This window comes from Peromyscus leucopus, chromosome 10 (assembly GCF_004664715.2).
Source record: "Peromyscus leucopus breed LL Stock chromosome 10, UCI_PerLeu_2.1, whole genome shotgun sequence".
Taxonomy (NCBI): domain Eukaryota; kingdom Metazoa; phylum Chordata; class Mammalia; order Rodentia; family Cricetidae; genus Peromyscus; species Peromyscus leucopus.
The window spans coordinates 24,686,786-24,712,914 of record NC_051071.1 but is presented as its reverse complement, the minus strand read 5'-3'; the positions used below and the strand labels follow the sequence as shown (position 1 = coordinate 24,712,914).

The following is a 26,129-nucleotide window of genomic DNA, read 5'->3' as shown; positions in this document are numbered from 1 at the left end:
GAGTTAAAGTCCTCATCAGAAAACTATAATGTTTGGGCTTTCATGGAAGCCATTTTTCTTCTTTGTTTCTCTTCCTTTGTGAAGAACAATCTTCCTTTTTTGTCTGACTGTGGAAAGTGTCACTTGAGGCAATGGTAGTGTGCAGTTCTGCCGTTTTCCTGTTCCACTGTCCTTTCTGACCCTAGTGATGGTAGGTCAGGGAAAATCTTGGAGTCAGTGTAAGTTCTCAGCTTCGTTCTTTTTAAAAGTCATTTGGCTTTTCCAGAGCTTATGGATTTCACACTGATTTTCAAACTTTGCTTGTTTATTTCTACAAAGTGCATGCTAAGATTTTGATTGGTGTTATGTTTTTAGGAAGAAAAGGGAAAAAGGTGACTCATTTGAAGTACACAGCCTAATAGTGTTGATGTATTCACAGTTGTAAATTAGAATGAACATTGATCATCCTAATCAATTAAGTTTTTTCATCATTTCAAAAGGAAAAATCTATGTCCATAGCTTTCATTTCCTCTACCCCCAGTGCTGGACTTCAGCAGTCAGCCTTCCTTTTCTACAGATTTCAATCCTGTGGTCAGATCTTTTTTTATGGAACTTGTGAAACTTAGAGTTGTGTGTGTTTTGTCTGTGTTTGTGTGTGTGAGTATGTACTTGTGTGTATGTGTGTTTATATGCATATATCTACACGTGTACCTATGTGTGTATATGTCTGTCTGTCTGTGTGTGTGTGTGTGTTTGTCTGTATGTGTACCTGCATCTGTGTGAATGTGCCTGTGTGTTTGTGTACATGTGTGTGTGTGTGTCTGTTTGTGTGTATGTATATATGTGTGTGTGTTTGTTCATATATGTGTACCAAGATCTATGTGTGTGTGCCTATGTGTTTGTGTACTTGTGTGTGTATACATGTGTGTATGTCTTTTTTTAATGAGTAATGTCTTCGAGTTTCCTTTATGTGGTACCTAACAATATTTCATATTTTAAATTAGTGACTGACTGACTCATCTCTTCATGCATTGAGGATATTTAAGTTATTTCTGTGTTTCAGCTATTATGAATGAAGCCGCAGTCTTTATTCAGGTGTGTTTTTCATAAACTTTCCTTAGGCTATATGGCAGTTTTATTTAGCATTTTGAAAATTGTCAATGGTCAGACCTTCTCCCAAAGTGGCTATGTTAGGAAAAAAAAACCTACAGAACCTTCCTTCTATCTTCATTTGCCTTTTCTTGTCTTAGGCATCACAAACTTCGGTGGTCACACACATGGGTCACATTATCAGCCTCCCACTAGTTTTATAGCAGTGGCTCCTCTGCTGGTGAGTTATGGTGACAGTGGCTGCCATGGTTATTTTTCATGGACTTGGAGGCCACTTGTGCTGAGAACATTAGATTGCTTATCCTGCAGATGTCTCTGGTCAGGGTTATCACTCCGTTTTATCTTCCTGCTTGCAGGTTCTGAGGGTCTGGTTTCTTTTTGTCCTCATCAGTACTTAAAATTCCATCCTTACCTCTCTTCCCTCCCTCTCCTCCTCTCTTTCTCTCTGCTCCTTTGTCTCCCACCCTTTTCCTTAGATCCTTGTACTGGGGATGGAACTCAGGACCTCATTTCATCTGTGCTGGGCAAATGCTCTTCCATGGACCTCAGGCTCTAGGCCTTTTTCTTCTGAGACAGTCTCACTGCATAGCCAGGCCTCCTCCCATCCACCCACCAGCATCCAGCCTGTGCCTCACCAGGAGCAGAGGTTCAGGCAGACAGTATCTTGTCCATCTTCACTGTGGGTTTGATTTGTGTTTTCCTCCTATAGACCCTTCAGTCAGATGCCTCGTATAGTGATGAGCTGTGCATGCAACTGTAACACAATACCAACCCCAGGGGCAGAGATGGTCTAGTGCTCTTCGGTAGAGTATAGGACTTGTTCATATTTATGTGTATACATCTGTGTGTATGTTAGTGTGCATGTGTGTATGTGTGTATATGTTTGTACTTCCTTGCCATGGGAGCAAGCTCATGTGATACTACAATCCAGACACAGAACTAACTCTTCAGGCAACTTGAGAATTCCCTCATGTCTTTCCTGAAGTCACTCTCTGTCTGCATGTTGTCCGAGAGGTTTTTGCACCCCATAAGCCTCTCCGCCAATGCAGTAATCCAAATCAAACCAAATCAAACTGAATTAGAAAAAAACCCCGTTTAATGGGTAAAGCGTTCCTGGATGATTCTCCAGCCCTCCAGAGAGGAGTTGGGGATGAGAGACTGGAAAAACCACGTGTGTGTTTTCTGGGATGCAATTTAAATACCCTATGGTAGTGGTCTTGAGCATCTCTGGGGGAGGAGCCGTGTTTGGCGAGATTTGAGGGAGCAGGTTTGGGGAAAGAGATGGGAGGGGAGCTGAGGTGGACCTTCCACCAGAACATTGTCCCCACCAACCATTGATCTGTCCTCTGTCTTTCTAGTTTTGTCATTTTTGAGAATGTCAGTGAAATAAAGAATGGAACCTTATGAAATTAGTTTGTGGTTTCCAGTCAACACCATACTTTAAAGATCTGCTTGTCCTGTATGTGCTAGCGTGTCTTTCTTTTTATTGCTGAGTAATATTCTATTTATGTTTTAATGGGCATATCTTTTAAAACTTGCATTATTAGAGGTCTTTAAACAGCTGAAGATTGTTCTATGCTAGTGGAAAACTAAGGGCAATAATCAGAAATCTCTTGCATCAGCATGAAGGCTGCCCTCCATGTGAGGCTCCCTATTGTGCTCCTTCATCCTGGTTTTCTTCTTGGTTTGTGAGACTCTGAACACTTTCGTTCCTGCTCTGGAGTATGGCTGTTCACATGCATTCTTTGTGACTGTGCACAAGAAAGTCCCAAAGTGACATGTTAGTGAGACAACCACTCTCTGTGGGTATTTTAGGAGAGGCTTATGAAATGTTGATGTTGCCAGGGAAAACAGGGCTGCTTTTCATAGATTCTTTGTTTCATAAATTAAAGAATTTAAAAGTGGACTCAGAGGTGGGTAGTGGTGGCCCACATCTTTAATCCCAGCAGAGGCAGGTAGATCTCTGAGTTTGAGGCCAGCGTGGTCTACAAAGCCAGTACCTGGACAGCTAAGGCTACACGGAGAAACCCTGTCTCCAAAATAGCCAAACAAGACAAGGAAAAACAAAAGTGGACTCAGGAGGAAGTGCAAGGACCTTTCAGTAGAGTCTGAGGGGAAATCAACAGGGCAGGCAAGCTGAGCATCTGAACAGCTGCCTGAGAAAAGAGTTGGAGAAGAGGAGGAGGGGAAGTCATGTTCTGTGAGTTAGAAACAGTCTGTGAGCAGCTGTGTGTGCGTGTATGCATGCATGCATAGGTGAGTAAATGCAGCATGCTTCAGATTTTGCCTGATACCTAGTGGAGATCCGTAAGCAGCTACATCTTAGGAGGGGCTGCTGGGGCTTGTAAGTGCATACTTCATTAAGACGATAAGCATTGCTCCCATTTCCTAACATAGGCATCAGCTCTCCACAGGCAGTCTTTTGGCCAGGTGATTGACAGGCATGGTTGTATTAACCCTTTAAGAAGGGGCAGTAGTATGTTCTTGTAATCTCACCATCATTTGGGCAGTGCAGAACACTGTGTCAAGCCTCAACAAAGCCTTGATACTGCCATCTTTTCATATCGTGTTTGAAAATTTAAGGGGTGTGTGTAATTGTGCAACTTCCTTTTCTCAAAACCGGTGAGGTACCAGGGAAATGAGAGGTGGGGTTCAAAGCTTATTATAAAGGAGTGGTCCAACCTCAGTGACCTCCAAGTTTGCCAATGCTCGCCTAGCTACTTCCATCAGCATTTGAGGTACTTGGGAATTTTGTAACTATGCTTGCTAAATTGATGTCCTCAATGTAGTGTTTGAGGTCTGCTCCATCTACTAAGATAATTTGTGGGATGTGTTTGTGGCTCTCCAGTTCCTATGCCCTGTGAATGACCTGGCAACACACACAGTAGTTCTTTCCTCTTAGTAGCTGAGTTCGGAATCCCTAGTGAGAGGTAAACAGGAGAAATGGAGAGTGCGCAGGACACAGAGATTCCAAAGTCAGAATGTGGGCTGGGGAGACAAAGAAAAGTGACCTTTATTTGTGGCTAGTTAAGATTGCAATGCTGGAGACTCAAATTCAAGTCATTTATAGCCCCAAGCAAGCCCTTAGGAGGTTGGGAGTTTTGTCACTGTGGGTCAGGAATTATTACAATGGCGCAGGAGAAAGGTCTTTAGCAAGGGGGACTGCCTGGTACAGCCTCAGGTTCTAGATGGTTTTGAGAAAGGGCTCAATGCTTGAAGTCATTTCAAAATGCTGCCTTTCAATCCAGCAAAGGTCAGCATGAACTGAACCTCAAGTCATGTCTGCAGCCTGGTTGAAGGCAGTTTGCAGTGGCATTATCTGAAGCCTGCTCTCCATGCCTTGGCTCAGTTTCTGTGCTAACACACCTCCGTTCTGATATTCTCCTTGACACTGTGAAACACCCTGGAGCCCTCACTTCTGTCTTGCTATGCAGCGGCACAAATGCATTCTCTTCTGTTGTCCCTTAACAAAGTCACACAGAATTCTTGCTTTTTTCCCCCCTTTCATTAGAGGACAACGTCTAATGTCTCAAACTTCGCTTCTCTATTAAACACTTTTACCCTCACAGATTTCAAGTTGCTTCTTCCCTAAAGGTGTCCTGGAGACCCCCCCAGCCTGAGATGCAGGTGGACATTAGGCCCAGGATGCACCCTGACCAGCCTTATTCCTGGCTGTGTGTTGTCCATAGACATTTTCTGTCTGGCCTTGGAGAAACAGTATGAGAACCTCAAGCAGCTTCTTATAATTATTATATTTCTACCTAGTCATCCTAGAAACAATAATAATTCAATAAGGATATGTTCTGTTTGTAAATTAATATGTAAGAATTGGTAAAAGCAATTAAATTACCATACTGTTTCTGAAGCTCACCCACTCCTGAAAGTCGCATGGGTCTGCCCCAGCTGCACGGTTACTACAACCCTTCACCATCATTCTCTAAGAAAGAGGGGCTAGCTCACCCTGATACCATCCCTGTTAAGTAGATGCTGTGGTCTTACTCAAAAGATGGGTTTTCCGACTGTGATAACTCTTCTTGTAATCAGAGGCTTTCTCTGTCCTGCTTGGTTCTATGGCCACTTTTAGAATAATCACTCAGAGGCTTAATATTAATTACAAATCATTTGGCCTATTGCTCAGGCTTATTACTAATTAGCTCTTAAAACTTAAATTAACCCATTTCTATGAATATATGTGTTGCCATGGTGTTACTGGTCTGCTGGCATCTTGCTACTTGGGTGACTGGCTGGCTTCTCCCCTTCTCTGCCCTTCTTTTTCCTGAATCTCTGCTTGAATTTCCAACCTGGCTCTATCCTGCCTTGCCATAGGCCAAAGCAGTTTTATTTATTAACCAGTGGGAGCAACACATATTCACAGTGTACAGAAAGACAATCCACATCACTTTCAAAAAGGTCTTGACTACAAGGGATTCTTATAGGCTCTAGGCTCTTCATTTGCAAACCCAGACATTAGCTTGACCCATGATTTCCAGGCTTTCCTCTGCTGGCAGCCTCAGATCCCCACGTGGCAAAAACACATAGCTGTCTTTATGCATCACATCTGGTTCCTGGCCTTTGAGGGTGATACTTGGTGGTAGTTGAGGGCTCAGAAAGAAATTGAGTTGTTTCTTCCAAATGAATTTTCTTTTCCACATCTTCTTTCCAACCTGGTATCCTTACAAAACACAGCCCTCCCCTCAAAGGAAATAAGAGGTAGTTTATTCTGAATCAAATATGAATAACAATGCTATAAGCACACAGATTCAGATGATTCAGAATACTATGTTCCATTGTGAAAGACATAACATGAATCTTTTATTGTCACAAGCCCAAGGGAAGCCACAAATCAAGGCACTTCCCAGATGTATTGGTGGGGCTCTGAGGCAGCTGGGTTACAGCAAAACGAAACAATTGTTGCTGGATGGTGCTTAGTTTTGGGTTGATGGAAGACAATGTTTTGCCAAGTTAACACATTCCAAAAGTTTTACTTGATAGGTTAGACTCAGGGGTGAGCAATGAACTTTCAGGGAACTAAAAGTTACCCAAGGTCATTTGGTCATAGATTGGCAATACTGTGATCCTTCATAATCACAAAGTTTTAAGTCTCTTGTCTGTAGCAGGAATCTTAAAAGTTCTTATTAATAAAATCAAACCCGAGGTGAGTTATTGGGGTCCATGCTGGTAGATCAGAGAGACAGAACAAGCCACAGCTAACCTCACCTGGTCACCTTCTCAGCTGGTCTTGTTTCCTCAGACTGGAAGCTTCTGTGTCCTCATCGCAATGGCTCTCAGCTGAACTGCTGCTGGAAAGCCTGAAGCTTAACCAGCCACATGCTTAACAAGCCAAATGCTTCTAGTTTCTGGTCCTCACGCCTTATATATCTTTCTGCTTTCTACCACCACTCTCTGGGATTAAAGGCTTGTTTCCTGGGATTAAAGGCATGAGTCACCATGCCTGGCTGTTTCCCATGTGGCTTTGAACTCACTGAGATCCCAGATGGATTTCTGCCTCTGGAATGCTAGGATTAAAGGCGTGTGCTATCACTGCCTAACCAGTGGCTTTTCTGTTCTCTGACCCCAGATAAGTTTATTAAGGTACATAATATTTTGGGAAACACAATACCACCACAATTGTCCTTGTAGAACTTTAACACAGTCTAAGTGTGAACTTCAGTTTACATGGGCAAGATAAAGCTTTGAATAGTTGAGTGTCAGTGAAGAACTGGGTTTAGGAAGCTGCCCTCCCCAAACCCTGCTACAGTGCTGGGATTTCCCTGGTACATGGAGAATCTTCTCCTCCACCCCCACCTCTCTTCCTTCTCTACTCTCTCCCTTCACCTCCACCTCTTGTCCTTCTCTACTCCCTTGTCTACACATGCTATAACACTGAATTAAAGATCTATATATACTTACTTTCTACTCTGAACATTTCTCATGTTAATAATAGTTGATAATATGAACATAAGAATGAAATAAGTCATCTTTAGACTAATATTTAGACCATAAAACCAGCTCTTTGTTACAGGGGAGCTTTGTGTCCACTTCCTTACACCAGTGCCTTCCACCTGGCAACCCTGGGTCTCCAGGGGGATGTTGGGCACTTGGCAGGGCTGGAGAGCAGTCTTCAGAGGCCACATTGAGGTTTTAATATGGGTTCTCTCTAGAGAAGCTGTAACTGATTTCGTCTTGCGATTTTGGCATTTGGAACACTCAAGAGGAAGACTGATCCCTCCCTCCCTCCCTCCCTCCCTCCCTCCCTCCCTCCCTCCCTTTCTTCCTTCCTTCCCAGATGAGATTCTAGGGGCTCATCTGTTGGTGAAGATGGCCTCTGCACCCTGGGTCAGCTGGGTTGCTATGAGTCTCTGCTTGGAAGATAATTTCTTCTTCTGAGTGCTCTGCTCCAAGTGAGGCACCGAGCTTATTTTATTTATCAAGGATGTTTGGTTTCACTGTAGGCTCTGAGAAGTGAATGATCATGTCTGTGGAGGGGATTTTTCTCTTAGTCATGCAAACTTTGTTATTTATTTCCAAGGTTCTCTAATTTATAAAGTAATACAGTATTAAAAACCTCTAAAGGGTTCTATAATTTGTAATCAGGAAAAATTCTTTTCAATTTTATGCCTTTCCCCCTTTTAGATATGCTAAAAATTTAATTTGGTGCTTAGTTACCTTAACATGCTTGCAGCAACTTGTGGAATGACTTTTCTACTTTATTCCAAATCAGTAGTTTTGCTGATTAAAACAAATTCCTCCTGGATCTGAGCTTCACTGTAGGCAGCCGAACAGTGCTGCCATCCAAAGTCATGAGGATACTTTCTCATTATATACACACATACACACAGGCACATGTACACACACATATACACATATATACACACAAATACACACACACACACACACACACACACACACACACACACACACACACACACTTTTCCCAATCCGGTAGGAGGAATGGGTCCCCAAAGTAGGCAACACAGTCAGAGACAGCCCCTGCTCTCACTGTTAGGAGTCTCACATGAAGACAAAGTTACATAACTGTAACATATACGCAGAGGGCCTAGGTCAGTCCCATGCAGGCTCCCTGGTTGTCAGTTCAGTCCCTGTGAGCCCAGGTTAGTTGGTTCTGTGGGTTTTCTTGTGGTGCCTTTGACTCTACTGGGTCTAGGACCCTATTTTTAAGGTGAAAGAAAATCCTTTCAGAAACATATATTACTAATCACCTATTCCCCTAGAATTAGAATTTATGTAGTTCTCTTTTTTTGGCATTTTCTATGCTTATAAAATATAAAATATCTTATATATATATATTAGCTTGTAGGAGAAACATTGCCCAATGCTAAAATAAAATTAAAAGAAAAGGAATGCAAGAAAATATAGCTAGAATGTTAAAAGTTTTTATTAATAAAAAACCTGAAACCAGATATTGGGGTAAAAGCTGAAAGGTCAGAGAGACAAAGGAACAAGCCAACTCTTACCTCTAGGACTCTTCAGCCTGAAAAGCCTCAGCCAATAGGCTTCCTCAGCCGAAAAGGCTTTAGTTCCTGTCTCCTCAGGTCTTATATACTTTTTTTTCCACCCACCGTATCACTTCCTTTCTCAGCCTCTCTAGTGCTGGAATTAAAGGCATGTGTGCTTCTCAAGCAAAGGCGTGAGATCTCAAGTGCTGGGATTAAAGATGTGTGCCACCATTGCCTGGCTCTGTTTTTTTCCTAGACCGAGTCAATCTCATGTAGTCCATGGTGGCTTTGAACTCACAGAGATCCAGACTGATCTGTGCCTCTTGAGTGCTAAGATTAAAGGCACTGCCTGGTGTCTCTGTTTAATCTAGTGGCTTGTTCTGTCCTCTGATCTTTAGGTGAATTTTATTAGGGTGTGCAATATATCACCACAAGAAAATGTTTTAATTAAGATTTAAAGCAAACAAATATGATTAAAAAGATAATCTACTTAGAACAAATAAATTGTATACATAAAGGAAGGAGGAACTAATCATCTCCATGGGAAAACAGTTATAATTCTCAAATGTTCAGTGCACAGAGCTCCTCTTTACCATTTTCAAAAGAGAACTCTTGTTTCCCTTCCTAGGTGCTAAGCAGTGTTTCAGGCTTGAGTCTGTATTTCCACTCTGCTCCAGGAGAAGCCACTGGTGCCTGCATCTTCCAACATCTTGGAAGTCCAGCCCACTTCGCTCTCCATAAACCCCATTTAATCAGATAAATACATAGGCGTGGATGAATTCAACCATGTAGGATTGATGTTTGCCATATCCAAGGGCTGACTACCCTGGCAGGGGTCACCATTTAGGGTCAGCAATCCCTCAACATGTCAAAGCATCAGAAATACAGAACAGAATAGCATAGTTAATGCTCCACACCTAACTTGTTAAAGGTCTTTGCAGGGTCCACAGTGGATCCTGAATCTGTCTTTCCCCTTTCTCCAAAGCCTCCTCCTCCTCCATCTTTCCTCACTCTGCGGCTACAAGGCTCACTCTTCTAATGTCAAGTGTACTTGTTCATCAGAGAACCCAGGAAGGAGACCAATTCTTATTTTAGGCTTTTTTTTTTTTTTTTTTTTTTTTTTTTTTTTTCGAGACAGGGTTTCTCTGTGTAGCTTTGCGCCTTTCCTGGAGCTTACTTGGTAGCCCAGGCTGGCCTCGAACTCACAGAGATCCACCTGCCTCTGCCTCCCGAGTGCTGGGATTAAAGGCATGCGCCATCACGCCCAGCTTAGTTTTTAAAAATTCTTTTGAACTTTATCCACAGTCTTTGAATTTGTGTACAACTACGCATCTTTGAAGAAAGTGCTTTCATTGCTTCTTTCTTTTTTTTTTTTTAAAAAAAACATTTACTGATTTTAGTATTTTGTGTGCCTGTGTATTTTGCCTGCCTGTATGCCTATGTACACGTGTATGCCTGGTGTCTGAGGACGAGAGAATAGGGCTTTGGATCCTTTGGGAGAGGAGCTACAGATGGTTTCAAGCCACCGTGTAGGTGTTGGAATCAAACCTGGGTCCTCTGCAAAAGCAACAATTGCTCTTAACCACTGAGTCATCTCTGCAGCCCAGCGTTACTGCTTCCAAAATTTATTTTATTTCCATTTTGCCCTCATACCTTGGGCAGTTGTAACAGATATTGAAAAGGCAGGGGGAGAAGCCGCTCCTGTGACTGGCTCCTGATCTCTGTGGGAAAGCCTTGTTCTCACTGTCAAAGGGAAGTTCACCGCAGGTGTTTTGTGAACGTTCCTGTTCCTTACAAGTTGAGGAAGTTGATGTCATTCACGGGAACCTTTTACTGTGAAAGGCCACTGGGCTTAGCAAATGCTGTTTCTACAGCTAATGGTGTGCTTGGGTGGTTTTTCCTATTAAGATAGGAGAAAGAGCTGTTGAGTAGTTGTTCGTGTATATTCATATTCAGCAGATCTGTTGAATATACTGTTGAATAGTTGTCTTCCCACTGCTGACTACTTAGAATCCTCTGGCTCCGTCAACCTCCACTTTTTCTTATGCAGACACTTCTAACTCTTCTCACCCCTGGGCCTTTACACATGTGCTGCCATGCCCAGCACTGACTCCACAGTTCTTCCAGTTCTTGGGCCATTTCTCAGCTATCAGCTATGAGCCCCTCTCCACCACCCAGTACCATGCATTCCTTGTCTCATAGCATCTGTCCCTACTCACAATCCTCTCTGTCTCCTGCTCATGCTTACCAAGGCTTACTTTCTGCACCCCGAGTGCGGTGTGTAGTATAATACATGTTGAATAAATGAAAAAAAAAAGACTAATGACTATATAAGATTTTGAGCTTTACGGATAATGAAGAGAATGAGGATAATTTTTATAATCTTAAATATGCCTATACTAGAGATAATTTCCCTTTTGGATCATGGTCAAGTGTTTTCCTGGTGGGTGGTAGACATGTAACCTTGTGCATATTTCATTGAAGACTGTTTCGTATGGAGTGTCAAAACCCTTTTAAACACCAGGGAAACTGATTCCTGTAAGAATTCTTCCACCCGTGGCATTTATTCTTTGTGTCTGAAGTTCGTCTAGGTTCCAAACTACAACTGACAACAGCAAAGTCAGTAGCCTGGCCTTCTTAAAAGAGATACAGGACCTGGCTGAGGATATTTTTGAAACAATGGACAAAGCAAAGAGCTTACAAAAACTCTGGCTGAAAAGATCTGAAACCCCAGGTAAGATCCTAAAAAACGTTATCTTGTTTTCTTGGACACAGAATGAGAACCTTTTATGCTTACCAAGGTTAGGAGAGAGCACGCCCCCTGCTGGACAAGGTCAGCGCTGCTGGCTGTTATGGAAGATGAGGTTGGATCCTTCTTCCTCCCTGGGAGGCATAAAGGGTATAAAGGCCTCCCAGGGTTAGCCAGCCCTCCCATAGACTGAGGCTCACCTAGCTTAATCACCTCTCTAATGCCATCTACCCATCCCATGTCATCTGTCTAAATTTAAGAACTGTCCGCACCTTCTCGACACACATTCCCGATTCCTTTTGTTCGTGGAGATGTGACTTGGTCTCTTCCTTTTTTGGTTTTTGAGAAAAGGTCTCAACAGAAGGCAGGTATTCTTCCACAACAGATGAGGGAGTTCTGTTGGGCTCTGTCATGGGGTCTCGGTTCATGCTTGCAACCTCAGCATTTGGGGACTGTGGCAGGACGATACTGAATTTAAGGCCAGCCTGGGCTATGTGGTGAAGATCTTATCTCAATAAGCAATAACATTTTTGGGGGGTGGGTTCAAGTGCAGTGGGTTTTTTTTTTTTTTGGTTTTTTTTTTTTTTTGAGATATGATTGAGAGAACTAATTGTCTTCAGATGGATAGATCCATTTTCAGCATGTTACTATCTGAGCTATTTCCCATAGCACATGTTATTTATAATTCTGAAAAACAATAATTTTACTTTTCTTTCTCATCATGTCTGAAGGTTTTGCCTATTTGTTTTCTGAGAAAGGGTCTTGCTTTGTAGCAATGGTTGACCTGGAGCTTACTATGTAGAACAGGCAGGTTCTGAACTCAGCAATCCTCCTGCCTCTACTTCCTGAGTGTTGGGATTGCAGGTGTTGTTGTGGAATATTAGTTAAAGATATGTTACATTAGTTTATGCTGTGGAATATTTGTTTAGTGATGCAAAGGTGTGTTGCATTCTTTTTTTTTTTCCCTTGAGACAGGGTTTCTCTGTGTTGCTTTGCGCCTTTTCCTGGAACTCACTCTGTAGCCCAGTCTGGCCTCGAACTCACAGAGATCCACCTACCTCTGCCTCCCGAGTGCTGGGATTAAAGGCGTGCGCCACCACCGCCCAGCTGGTGTGTTGCATTCTTTTATGATGCATTTGCTTAACTCTGAAGCTGTATTACTTTGCCTGTCTAAAACACCCAATTGGTCTAATAAAGAATTGAACAGCCAATAGCCAGGCAGGAGAGAAAAATATGTGGGATTGCCAGGCAGAGAGAATAAATAGAAGAGAGAGGAGAGAGGAACAAGAAAAAGGAGAAGAAGAGGAGAATGCCAGGGGCCAGTCACCCAGCAACACAGTTAGTCATGGAGTAAGAAGGAAAGAAAGAGATATAGATTAAGAAAGGCAAAAGTCCAGAGGTGAAAGGCAGGATAATTTAAATTAAGAAAAGCTGGCTAGAAATAAGCCAAGCTAAGGCTAGGCATTCATAAGTAAAAATAAGTCTCCATGTATTTATTTGGGAGCTGGGTGGTGGCCTCTAGAGAGCAAAAACAACTGACTATAGGGTATGCCAACATATCCAGCTTGTTTTTCTTTATTTCCATTCACTCTTTTCATTGTGTGGTGAGTACTCACCGTGTAATTAGAGACAGGCTAAAACACTGAGCAAAGTATTTCTTTACTATTTGGTTTCTGGGAAACTGTATCAATGAGGTTTGGGATATGACAACCGCAGCCATCTTCATATTTACCCTTCTATTTGCTCACCTTTGTGTTTCGAGCCTGGGTGTTTCATTTCACTTCCAGACTGAAGCAGGCACTCTGGGGTCTGAGCAGCTGACCTGTTGAATGTGTTTTATTGTAGGTTCCTCTGATGGCTCCAGTTTTCTAACAGTGAGTATTCCCAGTGATGCTGGACACACAGACACAATGATTCAGTGTTCCCTTTGTAGTTGAGCTTATATTTTTCAAGGACTCTATTCATCATTTGATTTTTTTTGAACAACTGTGCAGGGTGGAATTTAACAGAAATAAATTTACATCATATATAGATTAAAAGATGGGTTTTAATTTCTTAAGTCAGAGTTCTGGGTCTATGAGGAGGAGAAGGTTGGAGGGGAGGGAGTGGGTGGTAGGTGGTACTCAGGTTGCTTTGGGGGAGGGATTTAAGTCAACATGAACTCAAAGTTGGTGAGATTTGTGTTTGGCATGTTACTTTTGACTTGCTTTAAATGCAGGACTTTCAGTTAAGGTCATAGTTATCAGTGGAACAACTTATCATCTGTACACATTTGAGGTCACACATTGATTGTATCAGTCTTTCATTGTCACAAGCCATCTGACATTTAGAATTCATAATTCCCTTAAAATGCTAATTTGATCATTAAAATAGTGCTTCACCGGATTAAGCTAATATTCTTCAGTTATTTTAAACTGAGCTTGTATGAGTGAATCCCTTTGCCCTGGTGTAGCAGTTAGGCTAGGTGTCTGATCACAGTTGGGTGTCATTAAATGGAAGCATTGGTTGGCCTTTATTGTTGGACTCTTCTAATGGATTATCATGTACACATTTTCTTGAGCTGCCTTGGAGCCTTCTGAGAATTGTTCAGACACAATGTCAGTGCTACCAAAAATGCTTGGGCTTTGAGTATCTCATGGAGTAGTGTGATAGGGAAGAACCTCAGTGTTGACAGGTTCATCCTTTGTGTAGGCCTCCACATCCTTGACTCTACTGATGGCTGGGTGAGTCTGTGTTGTGAAGATGCCTGTCTTTGAAAGATGCTTAGCAGTATTTCCACCCCTACTTACCAGAAACACAAGATGGGCTGGGGCATGTTAGTGATCTATCAAGGTGGTGTTGTCAAGAATGGTGTGATGACACAAACTGGGTGTTGAGGTATAAATAGTCTGGGATAGATGCATGGATGTGGGATGTGGAAGGTGTTGGGGAAGAAGTGATGCTTGAAGGATGGAGAGTGTAGGTGGAGATGAAGGATGGAGAGTGTAGGTGGAGATGAAGGATGGAGAGAGAGTGTAGATGGAGATGAAGGATGGAGAGTGTAGGTGGAGATGAAGGATGGAGAGTGTAGATGGAGATGAATGATGCAGAGTGTAGGTGGAGGTGAAGGAGAAGGATGGAGAGTGTATATGGAGGTGAAGGATGGAGAGTATAGATAGAGATGAAGGATGGAGAGTGTAGATGGAGGTGAAGGATGGAGAGTGCAGGTGGAGGTGAAGGATGGAGAGAATAGGAACGGCCAGGAGATGGTTACCCAGTGCCAGCAGGAGCCTGTCAGGTTCCACACCTCCTGCTAGCTGTCTTGTCTAGCCTCAGCTAAGGCAAATGGTTCCCTGAGAGCCCAGTGTCTCGTCACAGCACCCTGCACCAAGCGCATGCTGAGAGGATTTGCTTTCTGCATCTGTTCCCCATCAGGAGCAAGCTCAGCTGGAGAGGATGGGGGCTGGTGCCCTGAGCAACCTTCCCAGGGTAGCACCCATCGGTGGTGTCTGTGACAGCCAAACCTGTGTCCCTGCCCCTGCATTTTTCTCTTCTCCTGCATCCTTCTTTCCTTCCTCTTTCACTTTTTTGCTGCCTTTTCTTCTTCCCTTAAGTTTCTCTTATGATATTCTACAGTTACTTTAAATGATACTTGATTTTAGATGTGCCAATTTTTATATTTCCAAAACTTTAAAAATAGAAGCAACCTAATAATAATTTTAAAATTTTGTCTGTTGAACATAAGTATGTGTTGGGCATGCACTTCTCACACACCTGAAGCATCTTGTCCATCCATCCGTTTGTCTGTCTGTCTCTTCTTCATTTGATTAATAAAATTAAATGGGAAAATCTTTGGTAATTTTTTTCCTATTAGATGGATCTCAATAAAACTGAGGATGTGATATCAAAACTGGAAAGCCTCCACCAGCAGCCTCATATTTGGGATTTTCTACATTCACTTCCCAGACTGCACACAACCAGTGCTCACTTGGAAGACAGCCTGGATGCTGTGACACACTTTCTTCAAGCAGGTTTGAAGTAAGTGGAAAACAGCAACAAATACTTATATGTATAATCTTCCATAGTTTTGGTAGGGGCCTATTTCACTGAGTAACATTTTCATAAAAGACCCCCTATTAGTGTCCTGCTGAAACGTCTGGAGCCCTTACACCTCTGTCTTTGTCCCCATCTGCGAGTACATGTCTTACCTGGGGGCAGTGGTGCTATTTAGCTCATATTCAACCATCAGAAAGCTGACATTATCTGATTAACATTTCATTGGCTTGTATCGTCACTGAATGATCATTTCTTTTTTTGTTGTTGTTCTTAAAGATTTGTTTATTTATTTTATATACAGTATTCTGCCTGCATGTATGCCTACAGGTCAGAAGAAGGCACCAGATCTCATTACAGATAGTTGTGAGCCACCATGTGGTTGCTGGGAATTGAATTCAGGACCTTTGGAAGAACAGCCAGTGCTCTTAACCTCTGAGCCATCTCTCCAGCCCTGAATGATCATTTCTAATGGCTGTATAATATTCCATTTTGATGAAATCGTATATACCAAAATACACTTCACAGTCTTAACCATCAGTTGTGTTGTTTCTAAGGTTTTCACCACTAGAAAAGTGACATAAATGTAATAATTTTAGCTAACAATGCCCAAGACATCATGTAGCCTGATAAACTCGATGCCTTCCTGACAAGTTGGGACCCAGTTGGTATGGTGGCTCTGATCCTATGTCCCTAAGGGTACATTTTAGAGCAGAGCTTTTCACAGTGGGCTTCCTACTCTTCATCCAGTGATTTTTTTTTTTACATTAAATTATAACTTAACTATTCAATACACAGCCCCTTGCTATGCTGAGATGGGCAAGGGTTGTCGGGGGTGGGTGTCTCTTGGCCTTCACATTCTGTAGCACAGCTCATCTGAGGATCAGAACTTTTTAAATTTTCATTATGACTTTTTAGTTGTCATGGAGATGTACTGGATGGCCGAGAATGAAGCACATCCTAACACTTCATTATCTTAAATATTTGGACACAGCTGGAGGGAGCCCCCCTCTGTCCATTATTCTGTGCATGGGACATATTAGCAGTGGACAGTGAGAATTATTTAAAGGGAGCTTATTTAAAGGCAGGTGTAGATTGAAACTAGAAGGTATTGATGACAGTGACTGACAGTGTCATCTTCTGTGTGGGTTTCATTTCTGATTTGTATTGTTTCTATGATAGCAAGATAATCTACTCATGGTAGCCATTGCTTGCACGTGATGTTGGGGTTCAGGGATGACTTTATAGTCTTGGGGTTCTCCCAACTGCACAACGATGTATAGTAGAGTCAGCCTGATGCTGCTAAAATGTATGCAGTTCCACCTCAGCTGAAGATGTTTTCTCACATTTATGTGATGATTTCTCACAATATGAGAAGATGTTCTTCTCATATTTCGAGAGAAGAACTCACTTCTGCTTGTTCTTTTGCCCAGGGAGTTAGCATCACATTAAACCAAGCAGAATGTTCATATATCAATGGTCTGGCAACATCCTGGAACAGGGCTGGGGTCTGGCCCATGGGAACTAAGTAAGTCTGGAGTTGATACTCTTTGGCTGACCATCAGCTCACTCTGCTTGGTTTTGTTTCTCTTCTAGTTCATTAACATCTCTGGGAGATTTGGATTGGCTACCACTGCACCAGACGATCCCCCAGGTTTCCAGACATGTTCTGAATGTGACCATCTCCACCCTGAGGTTTCTGCTGCAGCACAGAGTAGCTGTCAATGGTGAGGGACCTGGAGGGCTGTGTCTGTATTGGGGGGTATTCCACTCTTGCAATGCTTTAGCAAGCACAGAGCCACAGGGATCTTCAAAGAAGTGATTAATGAAAATCTCGACCCACCCCAAATCCACCCTTTCTGCTAGTAATAGACAAACATAAGATTAAACTTTTCAAGTCAAAACTGACTGACTTTCTACCGCAGCTGAAAATTCTGCAGTCATTGATAATGAGATTTGCATTTATATTTCAAACAACTGATTTTTGAATTCCTTAAGTTATAAGCTGTCTTTTAAGTTCGTTGGAATTGTTTCTCTGGTCCTGTAGTCCCGTGGTCTGCTTATAGAATAATCACTCAGAGCTTATATTAATTATAACTGCTCAGCCATTAGCTCAGGCTTATTATTGACTAGCTCTTACACTTAAATTAACCCATAATTTTTGTCTATGTTTAGCTATGTGGCTGGGTCCCTTTTCTCAGTTCTGTCTTGACATCTTGCTTCCTCTGTGTCTGGCTGGTGACTCCTGACCTAACCCTTCCTCCTCCTAGAATTCTCCTCATATCTCACCCCACCTATACTTCCTGCCTAGCTACTGGCCAATCAGCATTTTATTTATGAACCAATCAGAGCAACACATATTCACAGCATACAGAATGACATCTCACAGCACATTTGTTCTGTGATTTTTTTTTTAAATCTTTCATATCTTTAAGCTCCTATTGGAAAGAAATTCCAGTACCCTGAAACTGGAGTTGGTGGCAGTAGAAAAATAGTGAAGTTACTCAAAGAAGGCAAACTACTGTGTAGGTAATAAGTATCCCTCTTCAGGGAGGGGAAGGGGATCCCCTATTTTCTTGACTTGGACATTATTAAGTTGTCATTGGATTTAATATTTTACTTATAAGTTTATTCCTTTTGGCTTTTTCTTTATTTATTTCTCCATGGGAAGTACAGCAAGAGAATATCAAAGTTAGAATTCATCTCCTATCTTCTGTTGTCTGTCTGTCTGTCTGAAAAGTCATCTGACCACCCACATAATATCTGTTTGGCTGTTAATCTACCCACCTACCTCTATACTCATTTATAGATCAGTTAATTCATTCCCCACCCACTCACCCCATCATTGCTAATCCACCAACCTCACCACCGTCTACCTATTTCATTTATGAGCTGAAAAGGAAATAGTTCTCCCTCCCTCCCCCCACCTCTCCCTCTGTGACTAAAATCTGAATCTAGAGCCTTACACATCACCTCAGTACTCTACCACCTTTCTATATTCTCAATACTTTAAAACATATTTTATTTTTAAGCCAGGCAGTGGTGACGCACATCTTTAGTCTCAGCACTCAGGAGGCAGAGGCAGGCGGATCTCTGTGAGTTCAAAGCCAGCCTGGTCTGCAGAGTGAGCTCCAGGACAGGCTCCAAAGCTACACAGAGAAACTCTGTCTTGAAACTGCTCCCACACAAAAAAACCCAAAACATATTCTATTTTTATTTTTAACAATAGGCTTGCACACACGAGTACAGTGCCTACAGAGGTCAGAAGGGGCCATCAGGTTCTCTGGAACTGGAGCTGGAGGCAGTTGTCATCCACTGGATATGGGTACTGGGAATTTAACTCAGGCCTTATGCCACAGCAATATTCGCTCTTAACCACTCAACCATCTCTTTAGCATTCCCCTCCCACTTATTATTATTTTTCTTTACATAAACTCATTGAGGTTTATATATTGGACAAGTGTTTGTTTGAGTGGCTAGGCTAATCTGGATGCCTGGTATTTTATTTATGAGTTCATTACAATAAAGTGATTTTATATTAAAAATTATTGCTATTTAGAGAAAGTATCTCACTAAGTTTCCCAGGCTGGTCTTGAACTTGTAATCCCCGAGACTTGGCTTCAGGGATCATAGTTATCAATAAGGAATGATTATCGCACTCAGAGATGCCATGTTTGTAAAGGGACAAAAGATGTCAAATCAGAGAGCAGAGACCACAGAGTGGGGATCTGCCATCTTCTTCAGGGACAGCTTCAAAGGAGGGTTTTGAAAAATGTCTACTTCATGGATATGACCAGGGAGCATTTCCAGGAAAAGGGAAGAGTGTTCGACATGCAAGTGCTTGTAGGAGTAAAGAGTGCTCAATGGTCAATGTGTCTGAACTACATCAAGCAGTGCCAGGGATTGGCTCAGAAAGGGAGCCAGGTTGGGTCTCAGTGGCCAATGGAGCAAGAGATTCAGGGATGCAGTATAGAGTGATGCTCTTGAGGCATGTGTGAGCAAGGGTTGGAGGCAGGCAAGTTCTGGGTCAAACCTCCCATTGGCCTTTTACTTTTGGTGGTTCAGTGTTTGAGCTATACAATGTATTGGTTTCACAGAGATTCCTGTAAGCCCAGCCACATTTCTCCTGCTATATGGAAAAGCCTAATACAGTATGATCCTTCGCGATACTGCCCACTGCCCACCTCCAAATTCCACTTGCTGCTTGAGACTCAACATAGTAGATCTCATGGAGAGGGTGGATTTCTTTGATTTTTCTGTATGAAGGAAGCTAGGCCATTAAAGATTAACTCAATTTTTATATCAACTTAGTTCTACCAGAAGCTATTTCTCAAGTCGAGAATAAAAGCCTGGAGGTGAGGTAGGAGATATATTAAACACCTCATTGAAAGGTTCTCTGTGACCTCAATTTTAACAAGCTCATCTGGAGCAGAAATTTGTGCAAATCACCCAAATTATAACATTCAATTTAGCGTACAATTGGAGATATAATTACTTTAAAGAATGTAATTAAAAGCAATTTTGTATCCATTTCAGTCAGAGTTAAGAAATATGATTATAAAATAGACTTCTAGAGACCACTAAAAATTGTCTTCATTTCTCTTGTCTCCAAGAAAAATGCTTTTCCCAGTGAACAGACTATAGTGCCTGCAGGGAAGGGACAATTCTGCTGTTCCAGTCACATCATTCATTCACTGACATTTTGTCACATGATCTGAACATGTCATTGTTCAGCCACGAATCTCAGAATCCATATTGCCCTTCAGTTTCAAAGAATATTATCTTTATTTTCCAAAGCATTTTGGTAGACTGATGACGCTGTTTTTTTTTTTCCTGTTCTCTTCTGGAATGCTGTGTCTAATTCTAATAAGATATATGAGTAGGGATAGGTACTTACATCTCAGGCTTGGGAACCACATCCTTTGGGTGTAATATCTTACTCTAGGAATGAGATTTTTAAGGATTCTTGTCTGATTTTTCTCTCAAAAGAGGACATTTACTGTGCTGTTTGTTGATGACTTAGATCTCTCATGAGAAATGCTTAATTCTCAGTCTGACACCTCATCGACATCCCATGAGGGCTAATTTTAATCTCAGAAAACAATCTCATGCATTATACAAAGACAATATTATTGGAAACCTAAAGTCTTGGATTCTCAGGGTCTGTCTTCCTTAACTTTTCCTCTTTTCCCTTAAATGTCATGACTATTGCTAGGGAGATAAGTCACAGGTTAAGAGCATGTATTGCTCTTGCAAAAGACTGTTTGGTTCCCAGTCAGGCAGCTCCCAATTGCCTTTAACTCTAGTTCCAGGGGATCCAAATGTCCTCTGCTGACCTCCATGGGCACCTGCATGCATGTGAACATACTCCCATGCACATAATTAAAAATAATGAAAATCCTTTAAAAAGTGTCATGGGTCTTATCTGTAGCATTCACATAACCACATTACCTTAAGGATCACATGAGATCTCATGTGGGGAAATCTTGCAGGTGGCTGGCACCTGCATGGTCCATCGCAGATGGCTGTAGAGTCATGATTTGAAATGATCCATCCAGCTAGATTTGCTGACAACAGTTCCCCTAATGGCTTGAGTGCTGTTATGTTTGCAGTTGCCAGGATATGCTCCCTGGTGATCTCATCAGACTTGGGGAGTTTGAACTTAGACTTTGGGCTGCCCCTTCCAGATGGTGCCCCCTGAGTATTTGAGCAGCTTACAGGCTTTATGTCTTTATTATCCCAGTTTGAGTGAACTTTATCCTGTGGCTTGAACCTTTAGAATAGGGCTTTAAGGTCGTTTTAGACTATTTGATATCAAGTCCTTCTCCTTGATGCTATGGTTAGCTGGTTTTCAATATTTAACTAGTATGAAGCCAGTGTAAAACTACTGCTGTACATTAACTTCCATTTGGTCGAGCCCCTTGAGATAGCATTTTAGACTAGATGTGAAATTACTGGCTTCATTGGTCTGAATTTTACAAAGCTCTGGAAATGTACTTTCAGTTCATCCTTGGAACTGTATCATCACTTATGTGGGGGCCTTGAGACACTCACTACACTTCTGGTATCCAGAACACTATTTCTCCCTTGTGTATGATTTTAGTTACCCACAGTCAGCTGCAGTCCACAAATAGTAAGTAGATAATTTTAAAAATTAGCAAAATAAGCAATTTAAAAATTCTAAAGATTTCTTTAAAAATTTTTTTTTACCTATGTGTATGTGTTTCTGTGTATGTAAGCATGTGTGTGCAGGTACCCATAAAGGCTGGAAAAAGGCATTGCATTCCTCAGAGCTGGAGGTACAGGCAGCTGTGAATCATCCAATGTGGATTCTGGGAGCTGAACTCCCTGTTCATTGCAAGAGCAGAAAACACCCTAAATTTCTGAGTCATTTCTCCAGCCTGAATCCACATATTTTAAAATGCATGACCTTCTGAGTAATGAGATGAAATCTTACTCTTTCTTCTTCCATTTGCCTTGAGCAGGAATTACACTTCTCTCCCATATCCACACTGTGTACATCGCCTACACATTAGTCATTTAGCAGCCAATAGTACTTTTGGTTATCAGACCAGCTGTCATGGCATGGCAGTGCTTTTGTTCAAGTAACCTTTATTTTACTCAATAGTAGCCTTCAAATGCTAAGGGCAGTGACCCTGGCAATTTTACTGAGGCATATTACTAGTTGCTTTAATGTTTTGCTATGCCTAGTTTATAAATTAAAGTTTATCATGGGTACATATGGGCAAAAATTTTTGCAATATCCAGGGTTTTGTTATTCACGGTTTCAGGCATCTACTAGGGACCTTGCGATGTGTACTCTGCACATGAGGGGTAAGGACTGTTACTAACTTTTGTTTAGTCTTCTTTAAATTTATTTATTTATTCTACATGTGTGTTCGTGTGCACACATCTGTGTATAAACTTGAGTTTATGTGTTTCATGTGCACTTAGGTGCTCATGGAGGCAAGAAGTCATCAGAACCTATGGAATTGGAGTTCAGGTAGTTAAAGTGGCAATTACATGGAGTCTGTCTGGTAGTCAAAAGTGCTTTATTCTGGGTTAACTCACAATATGTATAAGGGAGTTGGTCGCAGGATCCAGAAGGGGTGGGGCACGGTCCAATGTGGTTCTCTGGAGAACTCTGCCTTGGTCTGCAGTATTAGCATCCAGCATCCAAGACCATGAGGTAGCCTAGAGATCGAGCACATGTGTATTCCAGGTCTTAGGGGGTCCCCCATCGGCCATACCCGGGGGAGGGCGGGTACCTAGCAGTTACTGGCTGACTGCTAGGGGCAGTGCTTCAGGGTAAAGCACAGACAACCACCCCTACAGGTAGTTGTGAGTCAACATGTGGGTGCTCAGAACTGAGACTGTCCTCTGTAACAGCAGTAAACACCCTTAACTTTTGAACCACCTCTCCAGCCATTGTTTTTATCCACAAATGATATTTAGTGGTATTAAGTTTAATTTTCTATCTACTTAGAGATAGAATATTGTTTTCTTTATTACTATAGGCATATCTGAATATCAAAATAACCAATACATAAATCATCTATGTTCACAGAGTCCGTTTACCACCTGTCCCTGCAGAATGTGGTGTGGGATCCACAGAAAGTCCACTCTGATCTCAAGTCCCAGTTTGGTTTCAATGACCTTCAGATGGAACATATCCTGAATTATTCAGCTGATCTGAAAGAGGTATGCCTACTTACCTTCTTCTCATGGCATTGGGCATCCTTAGAATCACAATATAGTGACCCCCAAATCTGCATCTCACATACAACTGCAGACCCAAAGTTTTAGATAAAACATGAATATGTTCTGCCTATTTCCTTGTCATTACTCTCTAACCCACACTGCAGAGTGACTGCCTACAGAGCAATCTCACCATGTTAGCCATTTTAAGTTGCCTGGAAAGGAGTTAAAATATATCTAGGCAGACGTTTTCAGGTCTCATGCAAATACCACACCATTTTGAATAAGAGAATTTGGCATCTGTGGGTTTTGAAATCTTTGGAGGATCCTGGCATCCGTGCTCCATAGACATGGAGGGACAACTGTGTATCACTGGGACCCGTTGGGTAGCAGTGGGAGATGGTGGCCAGGAAGGAGAATGAGTGCTCCTCAACTCCTTAAGTAGAGCAACCCATAGAGATGTCCCTTTCTTTTTTCTTATTCTTTCTTTTCTTTGTTTGTTTGTTTGTTGTTTTCAAGACAGGGTTTCTTTGTGTAACCACCCTGGCTGTCTTGGAACTTGCTTTATTTATCAAACTGGCCTCGAACTCACAGAGATCCACCTGCCTCTGCTTCCTAAGTACTGGGATTAAAGTCATGTGCCACCACTGGCAAGATGCCCCATTCATTCCTTATCATTTTATCTCAGCAGTCAGATGCACTTTAGTAGGGATACGAACTTGATTACTCTGGGAACCATCAGTAGGAGGAGCCAGGCCAGGCCTGGTGGAGATGTGATGTCCACCAACTAGACCTGTGAGCATGGTTCTAAGCAAGAAAGTAAGTCTCAGTGGGAGCAGATATATGGGGGATTCTCCAGGCGAAGAAAAACAACAACAACAAAACTAAAAACCAAACCAAAACAACAACAACAACAACAAAATGAACATGAGAGGAGATGGGCTAGCCAAAACTGAGCCCTAGTTTCTAAACTAGATTAAAATAAAGGGGTGGATTAGCCCATCCTTAGAACATAGTTCACATGGGTATTACTGAGGCTCTGGGGGTGTCTTTTGTCTGCAGAGCCCTCTTCCATGGCCCTAGACAATTTGGAAGCCCTTCTGCTTTGCAAGAACACATATCTGCACCTTAGGTCCACGAACTCCTTCTCTCAGACTCCACCTATGTCTTTAGGATTTTTCTTGTATGTTAAGTGAAGACCCATTATCTCCTTTTGGAGTCTTGGAAGGTACTCATGTACTAAGGGTGGGATTTAACTTACCATGATTTTCCATGTCCCTGTGAGTAAGTACCCTTCCCTGACATATTAGCCATGCTTTGAATACACTCCCCCACCCCAAAGTTTTTGAAAACCCAACTCATGAATTTGTTAATAGTTTTTGGAGGTAGACCCATTGTGAAGTAACTAAGACCAGATGAAGTCATGGGGTGTAGCTAGAGTTTTCCTGCCTTGCCCACAGTCAGGACAATCTTTGTCACCCACCAGTCCCACAGCCACTCAGACCCAACCAAGTAAACACAGAGACTTATATTGCTTACAAACTGTATGGCCCTGGCAGGCTTCTTGCTAACTGTTCTTATAGCTTAAATTAATCCATTTCTACAAATCTATACCTTGCCACATGGCTCGTGGCTTACCGGCATCTTTACATGCTGCTTATCCTGGCGGTGGCTGGCAGTGACTCCTTCTGCCTTCCTGTTCTTTCTTTTCTCCTCTCTGTTAGTTCCACTTATACTTCCTGCCTAGCCACGGGCCATTCAGTGTTTTATTTATTGACCAATCAGAGCAACACATTTGCCATACAGAACATCCCACAGCAATGGGGTGGTTAACTCATGATAACACTGGTGGCTTTATTAGTCGAGGAAGAGACCTCAGTGCTACACTCACCCTTTATGGCCATGCCATACTTCCTGCCATGTTCTGATGAAGAATAAGGCCCTCATCAGAGGCCAAGAAGATTCTCAGACTTCCAGCTTCCAGACTCTTGGGTTATGTCAACCCAAAAAGCCCAGCAGAGTTAGGCTTTTTGTCTACCATCTGGAAAGATTATATTCATAGATCCTAGGGGTTAGGATGGGAAGCCTCAGGGTTGGTGAATCTGCTTCCCACTTTTGGAAAAAAAACTCATGAATGTCTGTCACCTGTTCATGTCTTCAGGTCCTCTCCAGTACAGGCCTGACTTATGTCCCTCCATTTCTCATGCCTTTGGGGAACCTCACCACACACTGCCCCTATACAAAAGTGCACCCCATCACCACCTTTTTCTGCCTCCACAAAATGATTGATTGAGTTCCATGTGCTAGGAGTCCCCATGACCTTGCTCCAGCCTCGGTGTTCCCATGATCTCTTCAGTCTCTGTGATAGGGCCTGTCAAAGGGAACTTGCTGTCTGCACGTGCTACTCTCACAGACTGAGCGTCTAGACAGGGGCAAGGCCTTATCTTTCTAACAGGATGCATGACCTTGATATTACTTTCAGTTAGAAAAAAACAACAACCAAAAACAAAGACGCAAGGGGCTCTGAAGTTTTGATAGTCACAAGTGAATAATTTTCATGAGTCCTAAAGGAAAGTGTGGGATGAGCAAAGACACTTTATTGTTCCTTGATCGTGGCCATTGTCTTAGTCCAGTTTGTTGTTGAAGTGCCATGGCTTGAGGGATGTATGCTCCAGGAACTCCTTTCTCATAACTCTGGAGGCTGAAAGTCTGAGGCTGAGTACCAGGAGACTGGCTGTCTGGTTAAAGTCCACTCTCTAGTTCTAAGACAGTGACTTCTCACTGTGCCTTCACATTGTCTGAGGGAGGGTTGACAAGCTCATCAAGTTCTTCCTTTATACAAGAAGCATTAGTCCAGTGACAACAGCTCCTTCCTCATGAGCTCATCGGCCCCATGCTAATCATTTTTTCATTACTATAGCAACTGAGATTTTGATCACCTTAGTAGAAGAAAGGTTTATTTGGCTCAGTTTCAGGGGTGTCATGGGTCCCTTAGTCCCAGTGCTGGGGGTTTTCAGTGAGGTGGCACATCATGGTGGCAAGCACATGGTGGAAGACGCTGTTTACTTCATGGTGGCTTAGAAACAAAGACAGAAGAAGGAGCA

At 42.3% G+C, this 26,129-nt stretch overlaps 1 protein-coding gene across 1 annotated transcript in view; it reads left to right on the top strand.

The window, feature by feature from the left end:
• Window positions 1-26,129, top strand: part of Abca13 (ATP binding cassette subfamily A member 13) — a 436,683-nt gene that overhangs the window by 36,012 nt on the left and 374,542 nt on the right. Inside the window, exons 4-8 of the mRNA XM_028891010.2 lie at window positions 11,129-11,280; window positions 13,141-13,169; window positions 15,149-15,312; window positions 16,924-17,054; window positions 22,895-23,028. Of these exons, the coding sequence (XP_028746843.1) occupies window positions 11,129-11,280; window positions 13,141-13,169; window positions 15,149-15,312; window positions 16,924-17,054; window positions 22,895-23,028 (610 nt within the window). The remainder of the gene's footprint in view (window positions 1-11,128; window positions 11,281-13,140; window positions 13,170-15,148; window positions 15,313-16,923; window positions 17,055-22,894; window positions 23,029-26,129) is intronic.